Source organism: Tenrec ecaudatus, chromosome 8 (genome assembly GCF_050624435.1).
Source record: "Tenrec ecaudatus isolate mTenEca1 chromosome 8, mTenEca1.hap1, whole genome shotgun sequence".
Lineage (NCBI taxonomy): Eukaryota > Metazoa > Chordata > Mammalia > Afrosoricida > Tenrecidae > Tenrec > Tenrec ecaudatus.
Window position 1 is genome coordinate 38,953,122 of NC_134537.1, and position 25,176 is coordinate 38,978,297.

Below are 25,176 nucleotides of genomic sequence, written 5' to 3' on the forward strand. Positions count from 1 at the left end.
TCCCTGCCCAGCTCTCACGTGAGGACACCGTTCCCTCTCTGCATGTCCAGGGCGGCACAGGGAGGAAACAGTCTGAACACAGCCACGTGAGTGTTGAGCTGGAAAGCCAGTTGCCAAGGAGCCGGTGCCGGCCCACGGCAGCCCTGCGTGCGTCGGAGTGGCCGTGAGCCCCTGGTGTTTTCCGTGGCTGAGAGCTTCCAGGGGTAGATTGCCAGACCTTTCTTCCCAGGCACCTCTGGGTGAAACGTGACCCACCCCCTTCAGGTTAGCCACCGAGCAGTTACCCGTTTGTGCCACGCAAGGACTCGAGTATAAACACCAGGGTAGTGCCACGCATTCGGTTAGCACTTCCCGGGCCAGGCACTGTGCTAGGAGCTGGCGACACAGAGAGAAGTCACTCGGTCCTGTTCTCAGTCCTGCTCTGGGGCAGGAGACAGATGAGGCAGCAAAATAGGGGCAACGGTAGAACTCAAAACGGTCAAAAACGGGAACAGGAGAGATAAGGTAGTCAGTACCTACTCCTAAATGGGGTTTCTGACCTGACCTAGGTATTATCTGGGATCAGCCTGATTAGGAGGTAATTCGTGCCAGCTTACATGGTAGCAATGGTTGAGCACTGGACTGCCAGTTGGAAAGGTGACTCAGACATACCCAGAGGCACCTTGAAAGAACGGCCTACAGCTATACCTCCAAAAGACCTCAGCCCTGAAAGCCCTGCGGGACTCATCTGCACCGACCTGAATGGTGTGATGGTTAGGTTTTATGTCAACTTGGCTTTGCACGAGCCACAGTAGCTTGGCAGTAAAACCTCCCCTATAAGGTGCAAGTTACAGTCTGCTTGTGGGTGTGCCCTATTTCAAAAATATAAATAAGACACTGCGAACTGGCACGCCCTCTTCTGTCTGCTGGCCTAGTTACTGTATCTGATTTTGTGGGACTTGGGCCAGTGGCTCACCCTGTGGCCTGCTGACCTGGGAGCTTATCAATAGCCACCTGCTTTGTCTCCCTCCTGCACCCTCCTGCTCTCTGCTTTGTTGGGTGTGGTGGGATGGACATCAGCTTAGCATCTGTCCCACAGACTTGAGTCAGATTGCCAATCTAGCTCAGAAGCAACGAAGTCCACATGGAAGAAGCACACCAGCCTGTGTGATCACGAGTTGTCGAAGGAATCAGGTATCAGGCATCAAAAAACAAAAAATCATCATTGTGTGCTCACCTTCCCAATAAAATCGCTGAAGACAAACGGGTGCATAAGCAAAAGTGGTGAAGAAAGCTGATGGTGCCCAGCTATCCAAAAATATAGTGTCTGGGGTCTTAAAAGGCTTGAAGGTAAACAAGTGGCCATCTAGCTCAGAAGCAACAAAGCCTACATGGAAGAAGCACACCAGCCTGTGTGATCATGAGGTGTTGAAGGGATCAGGTATCAGGCATCTAAGAACAAAAAATCAAATCATTCTGAATGAGGGGGAGTGCATATTGGGTACCCAAGACCCATCTGTAGGCAACTGGATCTCCCCTTACAAAAGGGTTGCGGGGAGGAGATGAGCCAGTCAGGGTGCAGTGTAGCAGCGATGAAACATACAACTTTCCTCTAGTTCCTAAATGCTTCCTCTAGCTCTTTCCTCTAGTTCCTATATCCTTCCCCTTCACCCCCTATCATGATCTCAATTCTACCTTACAAATCTGGCTAGACCAGAGGATGTAGCATGTACACTGGTACAGATAGGAACTGGAAACACAGGGAATCCAGGACAGCTGTTCCCTTCAGGACCACTGCTAAGAGTGGCGATACCAGTAGGGTGGAGGGAGGGTGGGGTGGAAAGGGGGAACTGATTACAAGTATCTACATATAACCTCCTCTGGGGGGTGGACAACAAAAAAAGTGGGTAAAGAGAGGCATCAAACAGTGTAAGATATGACCAAAAAATAGTAATAATTTATAAATTATCAAAGGTTCATGAGGGAGGGTGGCGGGGGGAAAGGAGGGAAAATGAGCTAATACCAAGAGCTCAAGTAGAAAGCAAATGTTTTGAGAATGATGGTGGCAGCCAATGTACAAATGTGCTTGACACAATGGATGTATGCATGGATTGTGATGAGTTCTTTGAGCCCCCAATAAAATGAATTTTAAAAAGCACAAAAATAAAAAATAAAGCTTTCTATGATGTTACAGCAAAAAAACAAAAATGTCTTTCTTATACATGTATGAGTGTCGCTGGCTTTGTTTCTCCAGAAAACGCAACCTAATAGCTACATGGGTTTCCAAGAGTTGGAATTAAGAGCATCTGGTTTGGTTTTTCTGTGAGATAAAGTTTTTAGCAAATGTGCTGGTAAATTAAGAGTGTATGTGGGCACCTGACCTGGAGTGAAGGGCTTCTCATTGGAACCGCAAGGACATTGAAGGGATGCTAACCAGAGGTACAAAGCGAGGTCTGCCTTGGATGACTGAAGTGCTGAAGGATGGCTACAGCGTTGACCAAGTCCTGGGAAGGAGAGAGGATACTCCTCGGGTACCTTTGGAACATCTAAGCTAGACGCCCTAGTGTTAGAGATAGACTTGTACAACCGCTGTGAGGTTCAGGGCCTTTGGGCTCTGCTCTGAGGGATATTTGAGAACCTGCCACATGGGAGACTTACTGGACAGGTGGGCTTCGAGATGGTATCCAAGGAACTCTGTTTTAGTGGATTCCCTCCGTGGGCTCTGAGAATGGCAGCCTATGGTCCATGCCTATCTGCTACCCTGGAGATCTAGTACCTGCTGGTTTGTGTTGGAAAGATGAGCCATCCACAGGATTTCGGGACCATGCCCTGGATTCATTGAGCTTTGAGCCTGGCTGCAATGTGCAGGGGTGATTGTGGATATCGCTGGCATTCCTGCAGTGGGCAGAGGCTCAGTGGTCACACCACATTACGTTAGAAGGGCCACTGGAAAGGCTCTCTGTGGAGGAAACCAAGCTGCGTGATGACAGCGTAGGGTTGTGATATGTGTTAGGCCAGGTCGACTAGCGCCACAAATCCAGTGACACTCATATGTGTAAGAGAGAGCTTTATATCAAAAAGTAGTTACAAATCAGAAAAACAGCCCAGCCCAGTTCAGATCCAGTCCATAAATAAGTCCCTCTTCAGACTCAGGCAGCCACATGCAGTGATGCAGAATGCAGGAAGGTGCCAGCCCGGTGGGTGCAAAGTCTTGTGGAGCCAATGGCAGTGGAAGCATCACAGGGCCGACACGGGTCTCAGTGTGGCTCGTCAACAGGAAGGTGAAGGCAGAGAGAGCCATTTATCTCTGGGGCACCTTCACAGGCTAACCTCCACCCATATCTTTTTATGGGTGCCATGTTGGCACAAAGAACCGCCCACAGGATATTAGAGAGAGATCAAAGTTACCTCTTGCCTGATCCCTAGATCTTCTCTGCTCCCCATTTGCTCCACCACATTCCTGCTAACCACCCCCTCCCCCACCTGGGCTGAGCACTCCTCGGAGAGGGCACGCTCACCAGACCCTGGAAGCCTCTCCTCACTGTGAGTTGAACCCGGATTCTGTTCTCTGGACCTGCAGAGAGCATGTTGACTTCCCTTATTGCAGTTCCTTTACCATTTTGTCCTGTGCCCTCTGACATCAGGTGATGGTAGGTCTTTTGAAGGAGCCCTAGTGGGGCTGAGAGTCAGATACTAGATTGCCAATGGCAAGGTCGGTGGTTCAAACCCACCAGCTTCACTGAGGAAGATGACACGGTCTATTCCCACAAGGATTAGCCTTGAAAACCCTGGAGAGGGTCTCTGGGAGGCAGAATGGACTCCGGCAGTGGGTTTGGTGAGGGTCCTTCAGGCAGGGGTGAGTGGCCTCCCGGTTCCAACCATTTCCTAGGCTCCATTGAACTGATAGCTGACAATCCACCCTGACCCGTGCTGACCATGCTCTGGGCTTCCTGCTCGTGTCCTATGCCAGGGCATTTCTTCAGAACCACCTGTCTGCCCCATGCCAGCCCGGGGCTGGAACGGACGCACTTCTGCCATGTCATCATTCCCAGAGAGCTATTCCAGTGCTCTGGAAGGATGCTCCACGGAGACGAAAATGCTGCCACTTACATTGGGACTGGACAGCGATTCATTTCCATGTGCACTGGACCTCATCCCTCTTATGAAAAGCAAGGTGCCGAAGAATAGCTGAGCTGTGGGGGCACAGGCTGCCTGTGACGTGAGCACGAGGGGGACAGGCACGTCCAGTGCTTAGCTCGCTGTGCAGCACAGTGCGCCCCGCAGATGACCGCTCATTTTCGCCCCACCCTCCTGCCTCTGCCCTCTGCCTCCGCTCCGCTGGGACTGATGGCTTGCTCCTCAGCCCTCCTCTTCTCAGCCTTTCTGGCATGTTCCAGCCTCGCCGGACCCTCTGTTAACATTCCTGCCGTGGGCTTGTCCCTGCCTCTGGAAAGCCTTCCCTGCCCGTCTGTCTCCACGCATGCCCCCTCCCAGGACCCCTCAAGTGCCATGCAGTGATCACTCACTGTAGGTGTGCTGCCTCGTCTGTCTCCTGCCCCAGAGCAGGACTGAGAACAGGACCAAGTGACTCCTCTCTGTGTCGCCAGCTCCTAGCACAGTGCCTGGCCCGGGAAGCGCTAACTGAATGCATGGCACTACCCTGGTGTTTATACTCGAGTCCTTGCGTGGCACAAACGGGTAACTGCTCGGTGGCTAACCTGAAGGGGGTGGGTCACGTTTCACCCAGAGGTGCCTGGGAAGAAAGGTCTGGCGATCTACCCCTGGAAGCTCTCAGCCACGGAAAACACCAGGAGCTCACGGCCACTCCGACACACGCAGAGCTGCCGTGGGCCAGCACCGGCACCGGCTCCTTGGCAACTGGCTTTCCAGCTCAACACTCACGTGGCTGTGTTCAGACTGTTTCCTCCCTGCGCCGCCCTGGACATGCAGAGAGGGAACGGTGTCCTCACGTGAGAGCTGGGCAGGGACATTACTGACCGAAGGGAACAGAGCCTCCCTGTGTCTATCAGAGGTTGGTGGGCTCTTGGCTTCAAACAGAGCGGGCAAGTGACCAGCCCGCTGCTCACTTAGCTGCAGACAGGTAGTTGCTTTCTTTTAATGTGGAAAAAGCTGCCCAAACTGAGGAGGTTTCACATAGAAATCGCACTGCTAAGTTTACAACCCAAGCCTCCAGCAACCTTGGACACGCACCCCCACCTAGACCTGTGCTGAGGCTCCCCAAGATCCGCATCCTCCCTGCCTCTGCAGACCACATACCTGGCCACATGGGAATTAACTGTGCAACCCTTGCTGGGAGGACGGATCCCGCCAGCTGGCGGGCCAGGTACTTGTTGATGAACACCACTTGGAGTAGTCAGGGTTCCTGCCCAGGCACGCCCCTCATCCCCAGCCTGCCTCAGGATGGGAAGGGGGGCTTGAAGCAGCTTCTTTCTCACTTCTAGGACAAAGGCGACAGTGGTGTCCAGGCACTAGACAACTTGAAAAGTGACCGCCTGAGAACCGTGCAGCTCAACGTGTGCCGGAGTGAGGAGGTGGACAGAGCGGTGGAGGCCATTCGCTCCAGCTTGAAGAACCCCGAGGAAGGTAGGCGGGCACTGGGGGAAGCAAAGGTACCGTGTGGGGCCCTGCCTTAACCCCAGCTTCTACCAGCTGGAATCCTGCCCAAAGACCCAGTTGGAGGGCTGAGGAACTAGATTCCATCCCATTTAGCGTACCAGTGCTATGGACCAATGCTGACTTCCGATCCACAGGATTGATGGAGGGGTGTGACTTGGATCAGATCGGTCCAGTTAGTGGCCATTGAGTGCCTGCTCTGGGCCAGGCACCGAGCTAGCTGAGTGAGGACCCAGCCATGGTCCCTGAGACCTCATAGTTCAGGGGGGCACTGACCTTGGTCAATATCATGTCGTGGACCAGTGCTCTGAGTAGAGGCAGAGGGCCTTTGCCCAGGCTCGGGGTAGGATGGTGCAGGTCTGTTATGGGAGACGGTGGCAGGGAATGAGTGGGCCGTTCCAGCTGAGGGAGAGCATGAACCGAGCATGAGCAGGGTGTGCGGGGCATGACGGTCAAGTCTGGGGAGGAGGAGGCAACAGACAGTGGAGAAGGAGACGGGGTAGGTGTCCAGGGCCAAGAGCAGCAGGAGCAGTCCCTGGAGGGGTCTCAGGGAGAGGAGTCACCTGGCCCTGCCGTGGCCTGGGGTGGTTATATGGAGAGCAGAGTTGTCCTTTGTCAACTCTTTGTCGTGAATCGGTTGAAGGTTTACAGGACAGAGCAGCGTCCTTCCAACAATCCCGGCATGTTTGTTTGTTTGTTTTTTCGTCTCAATGATTGCAATTCCCCAACAGTAATCCCACTTCCTCTTGGATTTCTCGTTTTCCAGCCTCCTCTCCTCACGGTCTGAACTTGGTCCAGGGGGAATGCTGCCTTTCCCTGGCTTATTCCCGGGAGCGCTTCCCCCCTGGAGTTATTGTCAAGTGATAGAGGGGCAAGCACATTGAGCCCTAGGGGTGAGTTCACTTCCAGATCTGAAGGGTGGCTTGAGGGGCGGGGGTGTCGCTCACTCTATCCAGGAACCTTCTTTCAAAGCAGTTGGCTGTGGTCAGCACAGGGTCCATTTAGAGAGGTGTGGCATGAGTAGGGATCCGGAAGTAGGGCCCTGGGCTTTGGGGAAGGGGAAGGATCCGATTGGACAATTATTGAGAAGGCTGGGCGGCAGGTCTTGGTGAGGGACAAATGTGGGGATGAGAGAGGGGTGAGAGATGCCCACCCTGGATATCTGAGCCCCCCACCAGAGGGGCGCATTGAGGAGACTCTGGGAGGGAGGGCCCATGAAGGGGGGGTGGGGATGTGAGGATTTAGAGGAGACCAGGGGAGCACTTCAGTGTGGAAAACAGTGCCTCCAAGCGCAAGAAGCAAAGTTTGGGGGCAGAGGTCATAGAAAGTAGTATTCATAGTTCTGGATTGCCTCCCTGTTCAGCCACCTGGAGGCCCCGGCAGCCCCAGGGATGGCGCTCACTTAGAATATGCCAGTCATGGCGCTCTCTGGAGTTGGGGGCCAGGCAGCCTGGCGCAGCAAGCCCGGGCCACTCTCCTCGCCTGGGAAATTTACCCGAAAAGGAAACTCGTAGGCGCCCTGCTCCCCGCGCCCTGGGTGAAGGCGGCTCTGGGGTGCGGCGCCCGGCACTCTGCTGAGCTGTTGGTCAGGCCCAAGCCCTCCGGGAGCCAGTTCACTGGGTGGCCGCAGGCAAGAGGGCTGTCAGTCCGTCGCTAGTGGGTATGGCATGGCCTTGCTTGCCCCCGACTGCCCCTGCCCCTGCCCTGCTCCTGTGCTCTGAGAGTCCCTGCACCCACCAGCATCTGTTTAACAACGACTGGGTGCAGCAAGTGATCCTGTCTCATGACCACAGGCCGGATGTAGCCCCCCGGGGTCTGGACCAGCTCAGGGCTGTGCAGCCTGCTTGTCCCCTACCCATGGCAAACCCTCTGGAGCACTGCCCGCCTTCCTTGGGCAGCTGGAGCCTGTCTGCACACACCATTCGGCAGGAAAACGACTGCAGTCAGCACCGTAAGGCTGCGCCAGGGTGCCCGTGGGTTAGGGATTTAAAATGCTCACGGAAGGGAGCGCCGTGGTGGGGCATAGGGAGAATGGGGCCGCTCAGGCTGAGCTGTGAACGTGTGTACGTGTGTGTACACACACACACATACACACACACACACACACACCATGCACATACCATCCACACACCCCGCATACATACCCCATACACACACACACACACACACTCATACACATACCACACCATACACACCACATACACACCATACACATACCACACACACCTCGTACACACATCATATATATACCCACACACACACCATACACACGCCACACCACACCATACACACGCCACACATACCACATACACACACCATACACATGCCACACACACCCCGTACACACACCATATACATACCCCCCCCCCCCACACACACACACACACATTGTCTGGCAGTCTCCCCAGGAGAGCAGACATTCCTCCCTCTTCTCACACAATGCCGGCTTTGAACACCAGGTGGCAGCCTCCCAGAGCACCGACTGGCTTATGGTTCCTGAGTGCGGGCCACTGGTGACACACCGCTCAGCAGGAAACATCCCTGAGAGTGGTCCCTGCTCCTCTCCTCAGCTGTGGGGGCCCATTCTGATGGAGCGTTTGATGTGCTTCACCGCTGCCCCTGCTGGAGGAAGCTGGAGGAAGCTGGGGTCAGCTGAAGGGCTTGCCTGGTTCCCGCAGTGAGCCATTTGCGCTGGCCCCTTTCCTCCCAGCCGGACTCTGTGGGTCAGGACATCTGCAGCCTGTGCCCAGGTTCCCCCCTCTGCCCCATGGACGAGTGGGTGGCTGACCAATGGGCAGAGGCTTAGGCAAGGCCAGACCTTGGCACCATCACTTACCTACCAGTAGGCCAATGTTTATAGATTAGGTGGCTACTTTGCTACTTGTATGCTGGGTGCTAAGAGAAATTTCACTTGGCAGGGGCAGTTACAGCAACGGTGGGACATTAGGTCACCGGCAGCCTGAGTTTGCTCTGGGCATCACTTCTTCCTAGAAAAGCGACCTTGACATTTTGTACCCTCACCTTGCCTATCTGTGAAATGGGCAGAATGCCCTGTGACCTCACACGCAGATGCAACTCCTGCAGCGGCCTGGGTGCGCTGGCAGCAGAAGCTGTTCCCTGGCTGGGAGCAGAGGCCGGAAGGCGAGTGATGGATGGTAGGCTGTACAGACTTAGACAGGCCTGAATACCTGAGGAGAGGGAGGAAGACACAGCAACAGAGGCCTGGATGCCATGCTACAGAGGGCAGTGCCTCTGTGGAGGGAACTGACAGCAGGAAGCCGAGTGGGCGGGGTAAAGAGGGAGGAGGAGGCTGAGTCAGGGAGACTGCGGAGTAGGCTTCTCCAGTCACACGGAGAGAGGCTACAAGGAGCCCATAGTAATGCACATGGAATTGGAAGGAAGCCACCAAGTCTAATGACATAGCAAGGCTACCAACAGCAGTGGCCTGAGGGCTGCCGCCTCAGACAGACCTGGTCTATATCCTGCCCCTCCCTTCCTGTTAGCTGGCTGCGTGCAGCAAGGGGCCTGATGCAGAGATGAGACAGCTGGGGCTGTCCGGTGATAGTTGGGCTGGGAAATCAGGTGAGCTGACTGATGGCTGCAGAGTGCTTAGTTCCCAGCCTGGGATAGCAGGGTGGGGGTGGAGGCGCGGGGTCTAAGATGGGGCTGGAAGGTGGATGCTGTTGTTTGTTGTTGGCTGTTTGGGTGCTTGGGGACCCGTGGAACATTCTGGTGGAAGTGACCCTCGGAAGGAGGCTCCTGGGGCCAGGAGAAAGCCTCAACTCCTACAAGGAGGCTGGGGGCCAAGGGGTGGGCGGGGTGCTTCGGCTGCTGCCAGTCACCAGGTGCAGCTAGCCAGTGGGTGTGCGACCATGAGCCGGTCCCGGAGAGCCCCAGGGTCCTCAAAGCAGCCCTGCCCACCCAGGAGGGGGGCCCTTCACAGGCTACGGGCAAGGAAACCCTTTTGGATATTTGTGTCAGCTGTTATGGTTTGGACTCTGGGGGGTTGGAAAAGAAAATGGCATGTGTTTTAGGCCCTGGAAGAGTCCACAAACAGAAGTAGGCAGGTGCCTGAGGACTGGGTCGTTTGGGAGAGGCAGGCTAGGCCGCTGATGGGGCACCTGTGTTAGTTAGGGAGGCAAGCAGAGGAAGGGTGCCAGGGAGACGACGCCAAATCATTCAGGGACATGGGTGAGTGAGTGCCAGGTGGTCAGAGTGACGGCAGGCTGTGGGGGTGGGAACTCCTGAGCACTGGCCCCCTGGAGACCATGCTGGATCTGGACCAGACCCCTTCGGTGGCAGGGAAATGAGAAGTGGGGTGTGGAGAGGAAAGGATGGGGTGTTTTTTAGAAGATTGACTTTGGCTGGAAGGAGGGAAGGAGGGAGGACGATGGCAAGAGGAGAGTGTGTTAAGAGCAGCTTTGCGCACACGTGGACATTCACTCCTTTCACAGATTCTGTTGAGCTCCCTGTGTGCGCAGAGGCGCTCCTGGCTGGTGCAGGGGGCTAACCTAAAGGGCTGGGGGTCCCAGTCCACCCAGAGCCTCCTGGGAAGAAAGGCTTGGCGGTCTGCTAAAGTGTTGGAATCTTGGAGCACAGGTCTACTCTCACCCACGTGGGGGCGCCCAGAGAGCATCTGCTGGAGGCGGTGGCAGGGATGGGGGGCCGGAAGAAGGGAATGGAGGAGAGGGGGCTGCTGAGGTCCCATCAATCTAGGAGGGGAAGGGTGAGGTACATTCCAACTGCTACCCCCTTCTCCCCCCCCAGAACAGGTGAGGCTGGGTTGGCAGCTGGGGGGCCTGGAGAGGGTGGCACTGAGTCCCTCATTAGTAGCCTCAGTGAGGCTCAGAGAGAGGACCGCCACTGTGGGGGGTCAGAGCGAGCACTTTGTTAATCAGCAATTTCCTTTCCCTAATAAAGGTCCTTAATTCCCATAATTGAGGGAGAAGGCACCAGAGGTCAGTTGAAAAGCTTTAATTTGGGTAACCCGGAAGGAAAGCAGCTAGAGGCCAATTACCCTGTTTGTGACACACACTGCACTTCCAGTTAGCTCTTCAAGGGAGCCCAGCCAGGGTTCCTACGGGCTGGGATGTGTAAAGGACAGCTCACATCCATGGGGAGCCCCCCCCCCTTGCAAGTTTCCACGGCAACAGGCCAAGCTGGTTCAGTCTTGTGGTGCATCCAATGTCCCACACCAAGGAATCCAGCCCCCAAGGAGCCTGCTAACCAGGCTGCCTCATGATTCCCCGTCGTCACCTCAGCCCAGCCTCGGAATAACTAGATCACTTGCAGTCAACTGGGCCCTCTCAGGACCTGTCTTCCTGTATCTCCAATGAGTTATCAGATGGCATGCACTCCAAAGAAACTTCTAGCAACCAGCATTCTCTGAGTCTAAGAAGCCTTGGCTGGCCTTGCCACAAACAGTGAACCCACGGGTATCGTGAATGCATGTGTTTGCTCGGTCAGCACCTAGCCCTCTGGCTCCACGCACCGATGAGCACCAATGAGAACTGGTCCTCCCTGCAGGGACCAGAGGGGTCCGTGCAGGGGACCGGCGACCAGGTTGCTGATGGATTAACATGACACCCAGCGAACAGTGACATAGTTCAGAGATGGGAACTTAGGGGTGGGGTGGGCGTAGGGATCAATTGCTAAGAAGTGGGGAGGGTGGATGGGGCCTGACGGGAAATCAAGTTTGGCCCCAAATTTCTAATGTAACATTGGGAGCTGGGTTCCCTCTCTGGTCCACCAGAAAGGGTTGACCTGGCTGGAATCTTCTTTAGTTTCCTGGCTGGCTGACAAGAGGAGAAATGTAAGCAGAGGCAGGCATGGAGGCAGGAGACAGGCACATGGATGCGGGGCACAGGGCAGTTGGGAGACGGGGTGATGGGCGGGAAGTACATGGAGGCGGCAGGCCTGGGCCACCCCACCAGGTGGTAGCCTTCCTCAGGGAAAGGAAGCCTGGGCGTTCTAGACTACGGAGAAGATGACAGCCTCACTTGTACCCTCTGTCTCCTGTCACCCTGGAGGGGGAGGGGCACAAGAGAGAAGCAGGCCAGAGGCTGAGAAGCCATGGGAAAAGTTGCCTCGGTGAGGAGGGGTCCGTGCTGAAGGCTGGCGCCTGGGGCCGCACCCCATGGTGACGGCTGGCCTGTCCTCTCCTGTCCAGGACTCTGGGGCCTGGTGAACAACGCGGGCATCTCCACCTTCGGGGAGGTGGAGTTCACCAGCATGGAGACCTACAAGGAGGTGGCGGAAGTGAACCTCTGGGGGACAGTGAGGACAACGAAGTCCTTCCTCCCTCTCATCCGAAGGGCCAAAGGTGAGTTGCAAAGGGAGCGCCGTCTCCCTCCTGGATGAGCCCTGCACACTGGGAGGGGGTGGGGGTGGCGGGGTGGCTGGGCCTGGTGAGGCAGGTAGAGAGGGTGCAAGCTTTCCAGAAAGCAGAGCAAGTAGGTCAGCTGTCTAATAAACACCAACGGCTTCAAGATGACAGCTAATCCAGACTCCAGCCACCTGTGCCCACCCGGCTGGCACCGGGAGGGTGCTGAACGGCGTTTTGGCGTATCCATTCTATGGGCTATGCTGCGGTTTAAAAAGAAATGGAGCCAGTTGGGGTATTCCGTGTCTTTTTAAAAAAAATGAAGATTAGGGATGTGGAGAACAAAACACCCAAACCTTTGTTGGGACAAACTAAACAGACCATCTCAGAAGTCACCGAGAGCTGTCCTCCCTAGGAGAGCAAACAAGGGCAAGACCCGCAGGCTCAGGCCCAGGCCCAGGTGTAGCAGGGATGTGCACACAGCGCAGCTGTCGGATTCTAGAAGGAAACCCCAAACCTTCAGTGGTTGGACCGTAGAGATTTCTGGAAGGTGCCTCCCCACAGTGTCCTTTCCCGGCTGCTCTGCTCCCAGGTCTGCCCTGGGTTCACACGTCCAGCCCACTGTCTGGACTGCAAGAGAGCGTGTCTTTCCAGGTTGCCACTGTCTTCCCGTGCCCAAGACCATGCATGTGGCCAGCCCCACGGCAGGTTCAGAACCGCTGCACCTGCACCTGCCCCCGCCCATCTCCCTGATTGAGAGCTAGCTTGGGCTCCTTAGGGTAGAATGGAGTCGGGGGAGCCATTCCGACAGCACAGGTCTTTCTGCTCAGGTCCACAAAGACGCAGCTGTCCCCAGTCTTCAGGCATTTTCTCCCTCGGTGCTCTCCCGCAGCAGGGCACTGGGTACTGACCATTAATTATAGCACCCCTTCCCAGTGTGCCGGGCTGCCTCTCCTCCTCTGTGGCTTCCCCAGGAGAGCCTCAGAGGGATGCTGACTGCTGTCTTCGTTTTCCCACCGCTGCCACAGCAGTGCCACGCTGAAGAACAGAAAGTTACTTTCTCACAGTTTACCAGCTGCCAGCCGGATTTCAGGCAGCTCTTGCCAGCCACCCTGGGGGAAGAGCCTTGTCTCAGTGTCTGTAGCCCCGGCCTTCCTGGTTCCTTGGTCCTTGCTGGTCCCCGCATGTGCTCTGCGTCCCCGCTTTGTGCCTGCCTGTCTCTGCGTGTCTGCTGCTCCCCTAAAGCACCCAGAACTGCTCACCCAACACCTGCAGGGCCTCCTAACCAGAAGCCCTTCTTTTCAGAAAGGATATCACCAGGCACAGGGCTTAGGGCTTGTCTGTGTTATCTGTTGTCGGGCGCCCTTCATTCGGTTCCTATTCATAGTGACCCTGAGTGCGAGGGGCTTCAGAAAGTTTGAGGGAAAATCCACTTGTGAAGCCCCTCATACAACAGAACGGTCCTGCGCCACCTCACCAGTGTTGTGATGTTGGAGGCCGCTGGCACAGCCCCTGCGCCAGGGCACCTGCAAGGGGATCTTCCTCTTTGTCACTGACATGCTGCTTTAGGGGACAGCAGAAATGCCCCACAGGCGGCTCCAACACACCTATTCATTTTCTCACACTCTGGGAGGTGAGGAGGCTGACTTCCCGCCCTGGCTCTGGGGGAAGGCCCTGGGGTCTTTTCAGCCTCTGTTGTTGGGGTCCTTGGCAGTTCTGAGGTGGCATAAATCTCCCCTATCTTGGCAGTTCTGAGGTGGCATGAATCTCCCCCATCTGTGTATGCTTGCTTCTGGGCCTGGGCTTTTAGACCTCAACTGATAGGTTTAAAACACCCCCTACACTGACAACCGCCTGATTAACAACATAATGGAGAAAACCCTACCCCAAAAGAGGTTACACCTATGGGTATAGTGGTAACAATTCATAACGCATTTGGGGGTGCAGGGGAGGGGGGGTCACAGGTTCATCCATAACAAGATTCCAATTCCGAGTCAATTCCGAACAACTTCATGAAAAGCCCCTGGCTCTGGTGGCCCACGAAGCCGACCCAAGCCTGGCAGGTAGTTCTAAGTTCCTACCAGACCCCCGGATCCTGCCAGGCCATGGGCCGGGCCCCTGAGCAGGTGTGCCGTCCCTCCACAGGCCGCGTCGTCAACATCAGCAGCATGCTGGGCCGCATGGCCAACCCGGCGCGCTCCCCGTACTGCATCACCAAGTTCGGGGTGGAGGCCTTCTCCGACTGCCTGCGCTACGAGATGCACCCGCTGGGCGTGAAGGTCAGTGTGGTGGAGCCCGGTAACTTCATCGCGGGCACCAAGCTCTACAGCCGCGAGAGCATCCAGGCCATCGCCAAGAGGATGTGGGACCAGCTGCCCGAGGTGGTGCGCAAGGACTACGGCCGCAAGTACTTTGATGAGAAGATCGCCAAGATGGAGAGCTACTGCAGCAGCGGCTCCACCGACACGACCCCTGTCATCAAAGCGGTCACGCATGCCCTGACCGCCGCCACCCCCTACACCCGCTACCACCCCATGGACTACTACTGGTGGCTGCGCATGCAGATCATGACCCACCTGCCCGCGGCGGTCTCCGACAAGCTCTACATACACTGAGGGAGACGGGGGCACATGGGCCCTCGGGGCCTCACTGTGGCTTATCCTCGCACCAGTGAGTGCTTTGAGCCGCCACCGATGGGGTATTTGGGGGTATTTGTGCAGAGCAGCGGCCCCTAAACTAACCAAGCCCGCCTAACAAACATAGTAGGTACATCCATCTTCGGGAGTCTATTTTATGTAAACATTTCAATAGCAAACAACTTCCTATTAAAAAGCAGATGTATTAAAGCACAGAATCCAAAATGCTTTATATTTTTTATGTCAAAATGTTAATTTTTTTTTTTCAAAAAGAAAAAAAAATTAACTCATTTGATCCTAGGCAGCGTCCTGAACAAAAAGTTAACTTTTTCTTTTGTAGGGAAAGATGTGCGGCCCCCCAGGCCCTGTGAAGGACCGCCCTGGCGTCCTGAGTGGGGGCGCCAGGCTGTGTGCTCCTGCTCCTGCCAGATGGACACGCCAGTTTCCCTTCTAGGGCGGCCTTGCGCGCACTCATCCAAGAGCCCTGACTGCACACGGCTGCCCACCCAGTGCCCCCTGGGCACACCTCCAGGGCTGAGTGTCAGGTGCTGGCTGGGAGCAGGCCTTCTGGCCTCTGAGGGCTGGGACAGACTTTGAGGAGATGGCCTCTGATCACAGCACTTCGTTTCTGAGTTGCTCTGGTTTGCCCGGGTGGAGTGTGGGGTTGATGGGCGCCCTTCCGCAGGAGCCCCGTGGCACCTGCTCCCCTCCCCGTTGTGGGCCCCACCTGGGGTCCCCGACATGCTCACACTGACACGCCTTGCTTTTAATGAAGGCAGGCCACCCAGCGGTAGGCTCTGCGTCTTCATTTCTTTGGTTTGGGTCTGAAACAGCCCCCCACCCCGACCCACCCCCAGCCATGGCAAAGGCCTGGGGGAGCCCCGGTGGACCGCGCGCCTCTGGCCTGCAGGGCCTGCGCTCGCCGCCAGGGGGCGCGCTGCCTCCGCGGCCCAGCGGCCTCGGCTCCTGCGCCGCCACTTCCGCCCTCGCCGGGCTCCTCGGAGACCTTCCCCTCCCGGCACACAAAGGCGCCGGCCCGCTTAGAAAGCACACCTGGGCGAGGCCGACCGGGCAGGCCTGGGCTCTGGGGAGTGCCCGGGGCAAGGCGGCCTCCGGAGGCGCGAATCCCGCGTGCCTTTGGGCCTTTCTTTGCCCGACGGGCCCCCTCCCAGTTGCCGAGGGGAGGGGAGCGGGCAGACACGCGGGGCCATTGTGTTTCCGTTAACAATGGGAGCCTGTAGTGCTGGGAGCCTTTCAGAACTGCAGCTTAACTTTATTCAAGGACAATAGATGGATATCGGGTCAGTGCTGCCCGGGAACTAGCCGCTAGTAGGGAGAAGCTGCTTGGGGTGGCCTTCAGGGATGGGGGGGGGGGAGGCGGAAGTCTGCCCTCATCACGTCCAGTTTCTAGCCTAGTGATTGAAAGCCCAGGACAGCGTCCCTCCAGGTAATCAACCCCCAAACCTCTCGGTCATTCGGACTCAGTGAACACGCAGAGGGCTGCCAGGGATCTAGATCTAAGGACACAGCCAGCCCCATCTTCCTCAGAGTAGCCAAGGCCCACCGGATAGTGCCACCAGATGATCCCCCAACCCCAATACCACCCCCTCTGCCAGCGAGTCAATTCCGACTCATAGAGACCCAATTGGACAGTGTGGAGGGCCTGTGTGGTTTTCTGAGATCATAACGCGTCCTCACCACCATGGCGTGGATCCCCACTAATAGCGGGAGCCCGGTGGTGTAATGGTGTGCAGTGAATTGCTAACCACAAGGTCGGCAGTTTGAAACCACCAGCTGCCCCTCTGGAGAAAGGTGAGGCTTTCTACCGAAACCCATAGGGGGCAGTTCTACCCTGCCCCATGGGATCACTGAGTCTGTAACTTTACCAGAGTAGAAGCCTTGTCTTTCCACCGCAAAGAGGCTGGTGGCTTCAAACTACTGACCTTACCGTTAGTAAGCTCCAAATGTAACCCAACAAGCTCCGGTGGTGTCATGAGGTACAAGTTTGGTTGCTAACTCAAGGTCTGCAGTTCGAAACCACCAGCTGCTCCTCGGAAGAAAGGCAGTGCTTTCTACTCCTGTAATGAGTTAAAGTCCCAAGCCCCCTGGGGCAGTCTGTCCTGCTCAATAGGGTGACTGTGAGTTGGAAACGACTTGATGGCGGTGAGTATGTGTAACCCACTCTCCACCAGGCCTCATACTCAGGACTCAGTACCATGGGCCACTTTCTGCCTCGGGCAACCTGATCTCTGGATACTTAGGAGGGATAAGTAAACCAGTAGAACAGGGGTTGCTGTTTATAGATGCTATCCCTGAGACCCAAAGAGAGGAAGGGACCGCATACCACCTCCCCCACCTCAAAGAAGATTGGGCAGAACCAGGGGCAGAGCAAGTCTGCTGGTGGCACTGCTCATGATCACCTCCCTGTGGCTCAGGATACCTCGCAAGCCAGACAGCTCCAGGTCACTGGGCACCGTGAGCCTCCGTGGTTGTCTGCTGGCAGCTGGCAGAGGCATTTCCAGAGGCTGCATCTGGCAGATGCTGTGCTGCTGGGACAGTTGCTGCCCTCGCCCTGGCCTGAGTGGGAGCAGTGTGTCTACCATTCCACCGCATAGAAGCATCCACCACCTCAGGCAGGCCTGGTGATTCATGTCCTGCTGGCTCTGCACGCCTGCAGCCTGGTACCTGGGCCCCTTGAAGGATGCGCCCAGTTCCCAAGTGGCTGGAGTCTGGCGCAGGAACCCAGAGCATTGGTGCAGGGTAGGTGCAGCGTTAGTCAGGAGCTGCCCCATGCCAGAGCCAAGCATTGATCCTTACCAGGCTTTGTGAGGCGGGCAGAGGTCCCGCAGCCCCTGCCAGTTTGAGCAAAGTGATCTTGGGCAAGTTAAGTTTCACAGGCAGGAGAAAACACTGCAGACAAAGCCTGGACCTGGGAGGGGGTCTGGCCAGGCTTAGCTCAGTCCCAGGATTTATCCCAGGTCCTTTGTCAGGGACCCTGATCTGGTGTCACCAGTCAGCATGCTGGGGGTGGAGGGCACCAGACTGGGCCCCCAGATAATAGCCAGACACAGCAACCACCCCACTGTCAGCTGATTCTCACCGTCTGGGAGCTAGACATGCTGGGATGATTATCTCATTTCATAGATAAGGAAGTCAGAGAACCAAGTCCTCAAGCCAGGTCGAACCTCAGTCCCGCATTGGTGATGCATGAAAAACAGGGCCGATGACACCAGGATCTGAAATCACGGGGGCAGAGAGCACCTCGGTTATGCAATAGTGAGGAACATCTGGGGCGCTGTGCAACCACCACCACAGAATACGGTGGGAGCCCGTGCAGTCGGGCCGGCCCAGCAGAATTTCTAAAGCTGGAGTATACCGAGATACGTGGAATGGCAGTTTTCTAGGTAAGAGCCCAGGAACGGGAGACTTGGAAGAGGCATGGTGAGTCCTTTGAGGAGCCAGAGACAGGAGACTTTATCGAGAGGCACATTGTGGTAGTTACATAATCTGGTGTCAATGTGAGGATTAAGAGAGTAGAGGTGGGGTGTAGCATGTCAAACCGGAGATAGCCAATGAGATCTCTGTGTGGGCATGGCCTGCTTCTGAGAATTCTGGGAACTGCTGGAGACGGGAGACTGCTGACTCTCTTCGAGAAATCCCTGAGAAGCCACATGGACCCACCCTGGTGCAGCCCTGGGAACTGGAAAAGCCACGTGGAGACTCTTGCCAGCGCTGAGATGCTTACAACACCACTGGATCCAAAGACTTTCTACCCACTGGTCCGTGATCATCCTGCACTCGGCATCTTTGCATGTGTTTCATGAGTCTGAAGAGGACTTTATAGATGGGTGTCAGACATATGGGCTAATATCGGGGTTATGGGCTTGGACTGGACTTGGTTGGGATACTTTCTTAATGTACAATTACCCTTTATATAAAACTCTTATAAACATGAGTTTCTATAGATTTGTTTCTCTAGTCAACCCAGAATAACACACACATAGCAGCGAATTTGGCTGTCATCTTTGAGCAGGGCACTGTTGTTCCCAAATCTGCCAGTTAAGAGATTTGGTTGCGCTACAAGGTTCATGTTGCCCCTGTTTACTAAAGAAGACTGTATTCTGGCAGGGTTACCAACCCACAATATTTCCTGTTGTGATCATTTCAGTATGCATCTTAAAAATTCAGGCCCATCCATTGTCACTAGCTGGCCATGACTAAATGTGTAAGAAGCAGTTGGCAACCCTGCTCTGGACGGGGAGAGATGGTGTTGGAGGAACCTACGAGCTTCCCTCCTGGAAGAAGTCTGCCTCCTTGGAGCTGACACTGTTCTCCGTCACTGGGCAGAGGGCCGTTCTGGAGTTTCCCTAGAAGGACTCGAAAGGTTATGGGAGGAAAGAGCTTGAGAGATGCTGGGATTGTTTCTCCTTGGGAGATGGCGCCAAGGGCAACCAAACAAAAACTAGCCCAGTACATAATTAGTCCTTTCCGGTGTGTGCAGGACAGTGGCAGTTTCAGGGGTACAGGTGAGCACCTATTGGGATGATAGGTTTCCAGGACCCCAGAACCTCCAAGAAGAGCTAAGCGATCCATGAACCCTGAGTCAGCCCTTGGGCCAAGGCTGGATGCCCTCCAGTGACAAGAGCTCATGAACCTCCTAAGATGACGAGACCAAGCTCAAATCTACCACCTCGAACTAAACTGTCCACCCTGCGAGCTAGAACTCCACCGGGCAAGTTTCATCGTCTCGAATGGTCCATCAGATAACGGACTCCGTCAGTCTTCTCAACTGAGAGCCTAGGCCCTTCCATTGAAAAGTTTTCCATTCTCCACACTATCCGAAGTAAAGGTCGCTTTTGCTATTCCAGCCCTCAATTTTGATGACTGCCACCCGAATTCTGCCTCAAGTAGCCAAACACCGCACCTGCAGGTGCTCCCTTCCCGCATTACTAGCCTCGTGCACACACCTTCCCTCTCACCTGAGCCTCATAGACCGATTATGAGTTTGTCAGGACAGGGCCCATCCGTTCCCTTTCACAGATAAGGAAGCTGAGCCTCAGAGAGGTGACGTGCTTCACCCGAGACTACAAAACCAGCAAGTAGAGGGGAGGCAAGATAGAAATTCTGGCCTGCCAGCGTCAATCCCAGGAGGCCTTTCTTTACCTCGGGCTGCCGCAGTATCCCTTTTGGGGCCCTCAAGCTCCGCGGCCACGGTGGTGTGGGGGTTAGAGCAGGGCTACGTGGGTTCAAACTCCAGAGCCTGCTCCCCCACCTGTGAAATGAGCATGCTGAGGGTGTCTCCCAAGGGTGACTTCAGGAACCAAGGCGTTAAGCTCCCTGTGGTAGTGACATCCTCTGGTGTCAATCTGAGGATTCTGCGTGAAGGGGTAGAGTCTAGCCTGTCAATCAGGTCATAGCCAATGAGGCCTCTGTGTGGGTGTGGCCTTCTGAGGATTCCCGCTGGAGGTGGGAGACACCCTTTCTCTCTTTGCTCACTCCCTACGAGACATTGCAGCTGACAAGACACATGGAACTAAGCTAGAGCCTCAAAGCCACATGGAGACCCCTGCCAGCGCTGAGATGCTTCCACCGCCACTGGATCCACAAGACTTCTCACCCACTGGCCTGTGATCTCCCTGCATTCGGCATCATAGCATGTGTTTTGTGAGTCTGAAGAGGACTTTATAGTTTGGTATTGGACATATGGGCTAATATCAGACTTGATCTAGATTGGGCTGGGATGTTTTCTCAATATTCAATTGCTCTTATATAGAAAGCTTTTTCCTATACACATATGAGTATCCATGAATTGGTTTCTCTGTTCTACTAGACTCACGCACTACTAGACTCATACACTCCGCTTAGACGAATTCCTCGACATGGGAACTCCACAGCTGCCCATGGTGGTATTCGGTGTGAGGCTCCATATGACAAGTCCGGCCACACCCGGGGGTTGTGCTTTTTGAACACAATGTTCAGACCAAGGATTGAAGCCTTCCCACCCTTGTGGGGCCAAAGACCCACACGTAAACCCCGTGTCGGAGACGTGGATAATCTCGCCCCTCTCCACACACCCCTTCTGGCCTCCCACCAGAATCCCTGCCCCAGGCCAAGGTGGGAGAGGGAGTGGACACCCAACGGCCATTTCAGCTTGCTGCCTCTCTCTATGCTCTTGAGCCAGCCCCCCATCCCTGTGGGCTTCCATTTCTCTGTTTGTAAAATAGGGAAATTGGCCTAAGTGATTCTCCAGATGCCCTCTAGCTCCAACGCGGAGCACCATGCTTTAAGTGTGGTTTACACTCAAGGATAAAGGGCTGCGAGCAGATCTCTCAGGTAAGGACTGCGATGAGCCAGGTGGGTTTTGAAGGCAGGCTAGTGAAGGAGTGATGGGGGCACTGGGAACAGCACTGTCCCCTTTCTCCCAGCCCACAGCATCGCAGGGAGCAGTGCCGAAAAGGCAGCCTTTCCTGTGTCGCATTGCAGGGGGTGTCATGGGATCTCCCAAGAGCCTGGTCACTGACGGGGAGAAGGGGCAGGGAGGGCTCCGTGTGAGGGCAGGGGGAGAAGGGGCAGGGAGGGCTCCCACGGTCGTGAGCATGGCGGTGCCAATAGAGAGAGACATGCTAAAGGAGAGAGAGTGCCCCTGGGGATGGGTGCCCCAGAAACTCCTTGTGCCGGGCTCTGGTGAGACACACTTAATTACTCTTTAAAATGTGCGGCGGCCCCACGATCAAGCTGTGGATGAGCGTAATTACAGTGCCGGAGGAACCGCACTGGGCTCCGACAGAAATAGCAGTGGGCTGGCTGCTCCTCGGGGTGTCAGCTAGAGCCACATTTCAGGGGGAGCCACCCCGTCATTTCTGGGGTCTCAGAGGGCTGCTAACTTTTGCTCGGCCACGGGGGATGGATGGGCTTGGTTGTCTGCACTAGGCACCACAACATGAGGAACTGTACCAAAGGGCTGCGGCATTAAGAGGTTGCGAACCACTGTTCTAGAACATCATAAAGGCCTTGGAAACGTGCCTGTGGGCTGGCAGGATGAACAGCCTGTGGCTCCAATGGCAGAAGCTGGCTTTGGACTGCTACCCACATGGTTCGTGGTTCAAACCTACCAGCCACTCCTCAGAGGTGAGATGAGGTGGTCTGCTCCTGGAAAACTGGTTATCCTTGGAAACCCTACTTAGAGTTGCTGTGAGCCCTGGTGACATAGTGACTTATGTGTTGGGCTCCTAACGGCAACATCAGCAATTCAAAACTACCAGTTGCTCTGTGGGAGAAAGATGAGGCTTTCTCCTCTGGTATAGATTTACAGCCTCAGAAACCCAACGGGGCAGCTCCACTCTGCCTTAGAGGTCACTATGAGCTGGGTTTAGTTTAGGATGAGTTAGTATTGCTTAGAAAGGCAGTAGGGCTTTTGTGTCAGGGGAAGCCAGCCCCTAACACATCATTACGGGTCCGGTAGGCACAATTGTACAGCGATAATAAGTAAAGATCATAGTAAAGTTACAGAGAGCATGAGAGATAGAAATGAAGTATTGAAATAAATGGAGTCAGACACGATTCATAGTAGCATGCTCACCTCAGCTCCACTCGATGGTCCACGTGGCGGGAGAGAGTGAGAGCTCTTTAATGCTAGCCCAGGCTTTTAATCTTCTCTGGGGACAGGCAAGCCCCCTAATTACAGGTGAGGACATACATCACAGGGAGGGGTTGTGCCATAGGTAATACCATAATGAGGGGGTGGTCTAGGGACGTACATGCAATAATAAGAGGAGGGATTGGGGGGTATACATGTGATAAGATGGGCGGATAACTTAACTTTGGATGTCACAGAGTCGGTTTGGCCTGTTCCCTGACTCAGTTGATAGAGATCATTATTGGTAGGGTGAGAACACTTGGTCGCAGGCCTCAGGGAGGAATAGTTTATTGTCCCCAGTAGCAGGGAGCGAGGTCTACCATATCCTAGAGGCCTACCCTGTAGTCTGGTGACTAACTGCCCTCGGGGAGGATGTCTGTAAGCCTCTGACCTCTCCCCACACTTTTGTTTTTTATTTAAAATGTTAGTAGGGGCTCTTACAGCTCTTATGATAATCCACACATCAGTCGTATCAAGCACATTTGCACCTATGCTGCCGTCGTTACTGTCTAGACATTTTCTTGCTATTGAACTCTTGGCGGTAGCTACTCTTTTTTCCCTCCCCTGCCCACTCTTGTGATCCCTTGATAAATTATAAATTATTATTTTCATATCTTACACCGACTGCTGTTTCCCTTACCCCAAGGTTTCTGTTCCTCCCCCTGGCGGGGGGTGTTTGTGTTTATGTGTTGATCATCATGATCAGTTCCCCTTCCTGTTTTGGGTTTTTTGAGAAGGCATTTGTGACTTAAGGAGCTTTGATTAAGGGAAGCAAGGAGCAATTGTCAATGATAATCCACATTCCATTGTTTGGTGCATCGAGTCTGCCCCGCCCCATAATAACCCTATGTACCACAGAGCGACACTGCCGGTCCTGCTCCAGTCTCACGAGTGTGGGTGCGTTTGAGCCCATTGTTGCAGCCGTTGTGTCAACCCATGCCGCCGAGAGTCCTGCTCCTTTTCATTGACCCTGAGCTAAGCGTGATGTCTTTTTCCAGTGACTGGCCTCACCTCATCACATGTCCAATTTAAGGAAATGTCAAGAAAAATCTCTGCAGGGCAATGAATTATTTCATGTGGTTCTTCTAGTCGTGATCTTTTAACCTTCCCCCCTCCCCCCCAAATGGCTTTCCCCGATGGGTCTGGGCAGGAAACGGTGGGGGAAGATACTGATGACATTATAGGATTCAGCTGTGAGTGACGGTTTCAGGCTTCATCGAGGTTGCCATTCCTGCTGGGTATAAACGGAGCCATCCCCGAAGCAGGAAGGAAGGAGTTCCCTACCAGGAAGAGAGCTGACCTGGGAGTGGCGTGTGTCCTTTGGACCCCAAGATGCATACCCATTGACCCTTACTGGCCCAGGAGACAGCTCTGACACCAGACGAGCCACAGAGGCGTGGCCAAACCAAGAGCCAGAACAGAGACACCATGGTGGGCTTCCTCGCCCACAGAGTAAATAAAGCGGAGTACCTTCAGGGGGCTGGTTTGTGCAGTGGGGGTGCCTTCAGCCACTGCATTGGAGGAACTTGGTTTGCTGACCCACAGAAGTAGAGTTGAGTGCTTTCAGGCTGAGGTTCACTGCACGGTAGTATGCCCTTTGGGCATTTATTAGCAGCCCTAAGAGCTTCATAACTGCTTGAGCAGGGCCAAGGCCAATCAGCCTCTTTGCTGAGAGACCCAAGATTAGAGAAGGCTGTGTGCAGGCACAGCAGAGAAGGGGTTGTCCTGTCTGGAGAATGGTGTCCAGAGCATATGTACTCTGTTAACTTCCTTAATAAACCTGGTCGTCATGGGGATGGGAGTGAATGCCATTGCAGAGGGTTCCTAGATAGCTCACTTCAACACTCAGCGACTCATTGGAAGGTTGGTGGTTCAAATCCATGCAGCAGTACCATGGAAGAAAGGCCTGGTGGTCTATATCTCAAAAAGCAGACAATGGAAAACCCAATAGAGCACAATTCTACTCTTCTACACACACAGTCCCTGCGAACCAGCAGTGACTCCGTAGCATCTGGTTCAGGGGTGGCTACTTTCTTGTCCCCTGAGCGGACCTACCAGGCCTTGGCCTGTAAGTTGCCAAGCAAACTGCTGGGCTGGGAGAGGGGTGACCAGGCAGGGTGCTCCCTGCCACGGGGAGCAGGGCATGTAGTATGGAGGCCAGAGGCTGAGCCAGACCAGGTCTAATCACACCGAGCACGGATGGGGAAGGCTTGAGGGCTGTGCCCACCTGGAGCGTTTTCCCTGTGAGGTTGGGCGCACAGACAGGGATGTTTGAGGACGAAGCTGGGAGGCAACATGGTTTCTTGCAGCAGAGAGAGAAGTGCAAACCTTGAGGGTCCCTGAGTGGGCTGCCCTCTGGGGAAGGGAGCCCACCGATATCTCTGACAGAAGGGGCCTCTGAGAACTCGCAGCCTGTGGAGAGGAAAGACACGGGCCTTGCTGGAAAGTTGGCGTTGGGAGCCAGGTGAGTGAGCCAGGTGAGCGGGTCCTCGAATCCTGTTCTACAGCTTTGTGTCATGCTGTCCAGCCGGCTCGTTGTCCTCAGCCTTGGCTTCCTCCGGTTTAAAATGGGGTGCTAATCGGTAACTGGCGGGGCTGTTGTGGAGGTCAGGCATTGTGTAAGCAGCCTCCCCCCACCCCACCCCGACAGTGGGGGAGGGGCTTAGGAAGCACCTGGTCACCTCTCCCCTCCCCACCTTTGTCAAAGCTGCACTGACCTTTGTCCAAGGGTGATCCAGGAGTCGAAGCTGACACTGGGAAGCACACACATAGGGCTGAACTGCAGCTGCCAGACACCCCCACCCCCCACCCCCCACCCCCAGGGTCCTGCAACTCCTGAGCAGAGTGGAAAGCTCGGCCTCCAGGCCCTTTCTGACTGCTAAAGGAGACATCCTGCTGTAAGGCTCTGTGGATCCATTGCGACTCGTAGGGTCCTGTGCACCACAGACCAGACACCGCTCGGCCGCACC

General features: G+C 55.1%; 1 protein-coding gene across 2 annotated transcripts in view; it reads left to right on the forward strand.

The window, feature by feature from the left end:
* The window catches only part of BDH1 (3-hydroxybutyrate dehydrogenase 1), a 36,891-nt gene extending 22,089 nt beyond the window's left edge, over nucleotides 1–14,802 (forward strand). Inside the window, exons 5-7 of one of the 2 annotated variants that reach the window (XM_075556237.1) lie at nucleotides 5,442–5,583; nucleotides 11,783–11,935; nucleotides 14,081–14,801. In XM_075556237.1, coding sequence (XP_075412352.1) covers nucleotides 5,442–5,583; nucleotides 11,783–11,935; nucleotides 14,081–14,550 — 765 coding nt within the window. In that variant the 3' untranslated portion in view covers nucleotides 14,551–14,801. Of the gene's footprint in view, nucleotides 1–5,441; nucleotides 5,584–11,782; nucleotides 11,936–14,080 lie in introns of both variants that reach the window. The other variant, XM_075556238.1, reaches the window with a different exon arrangement.
* Nucleotides 14,803–25,176: the final 10,374 nt, after the last annotated feature.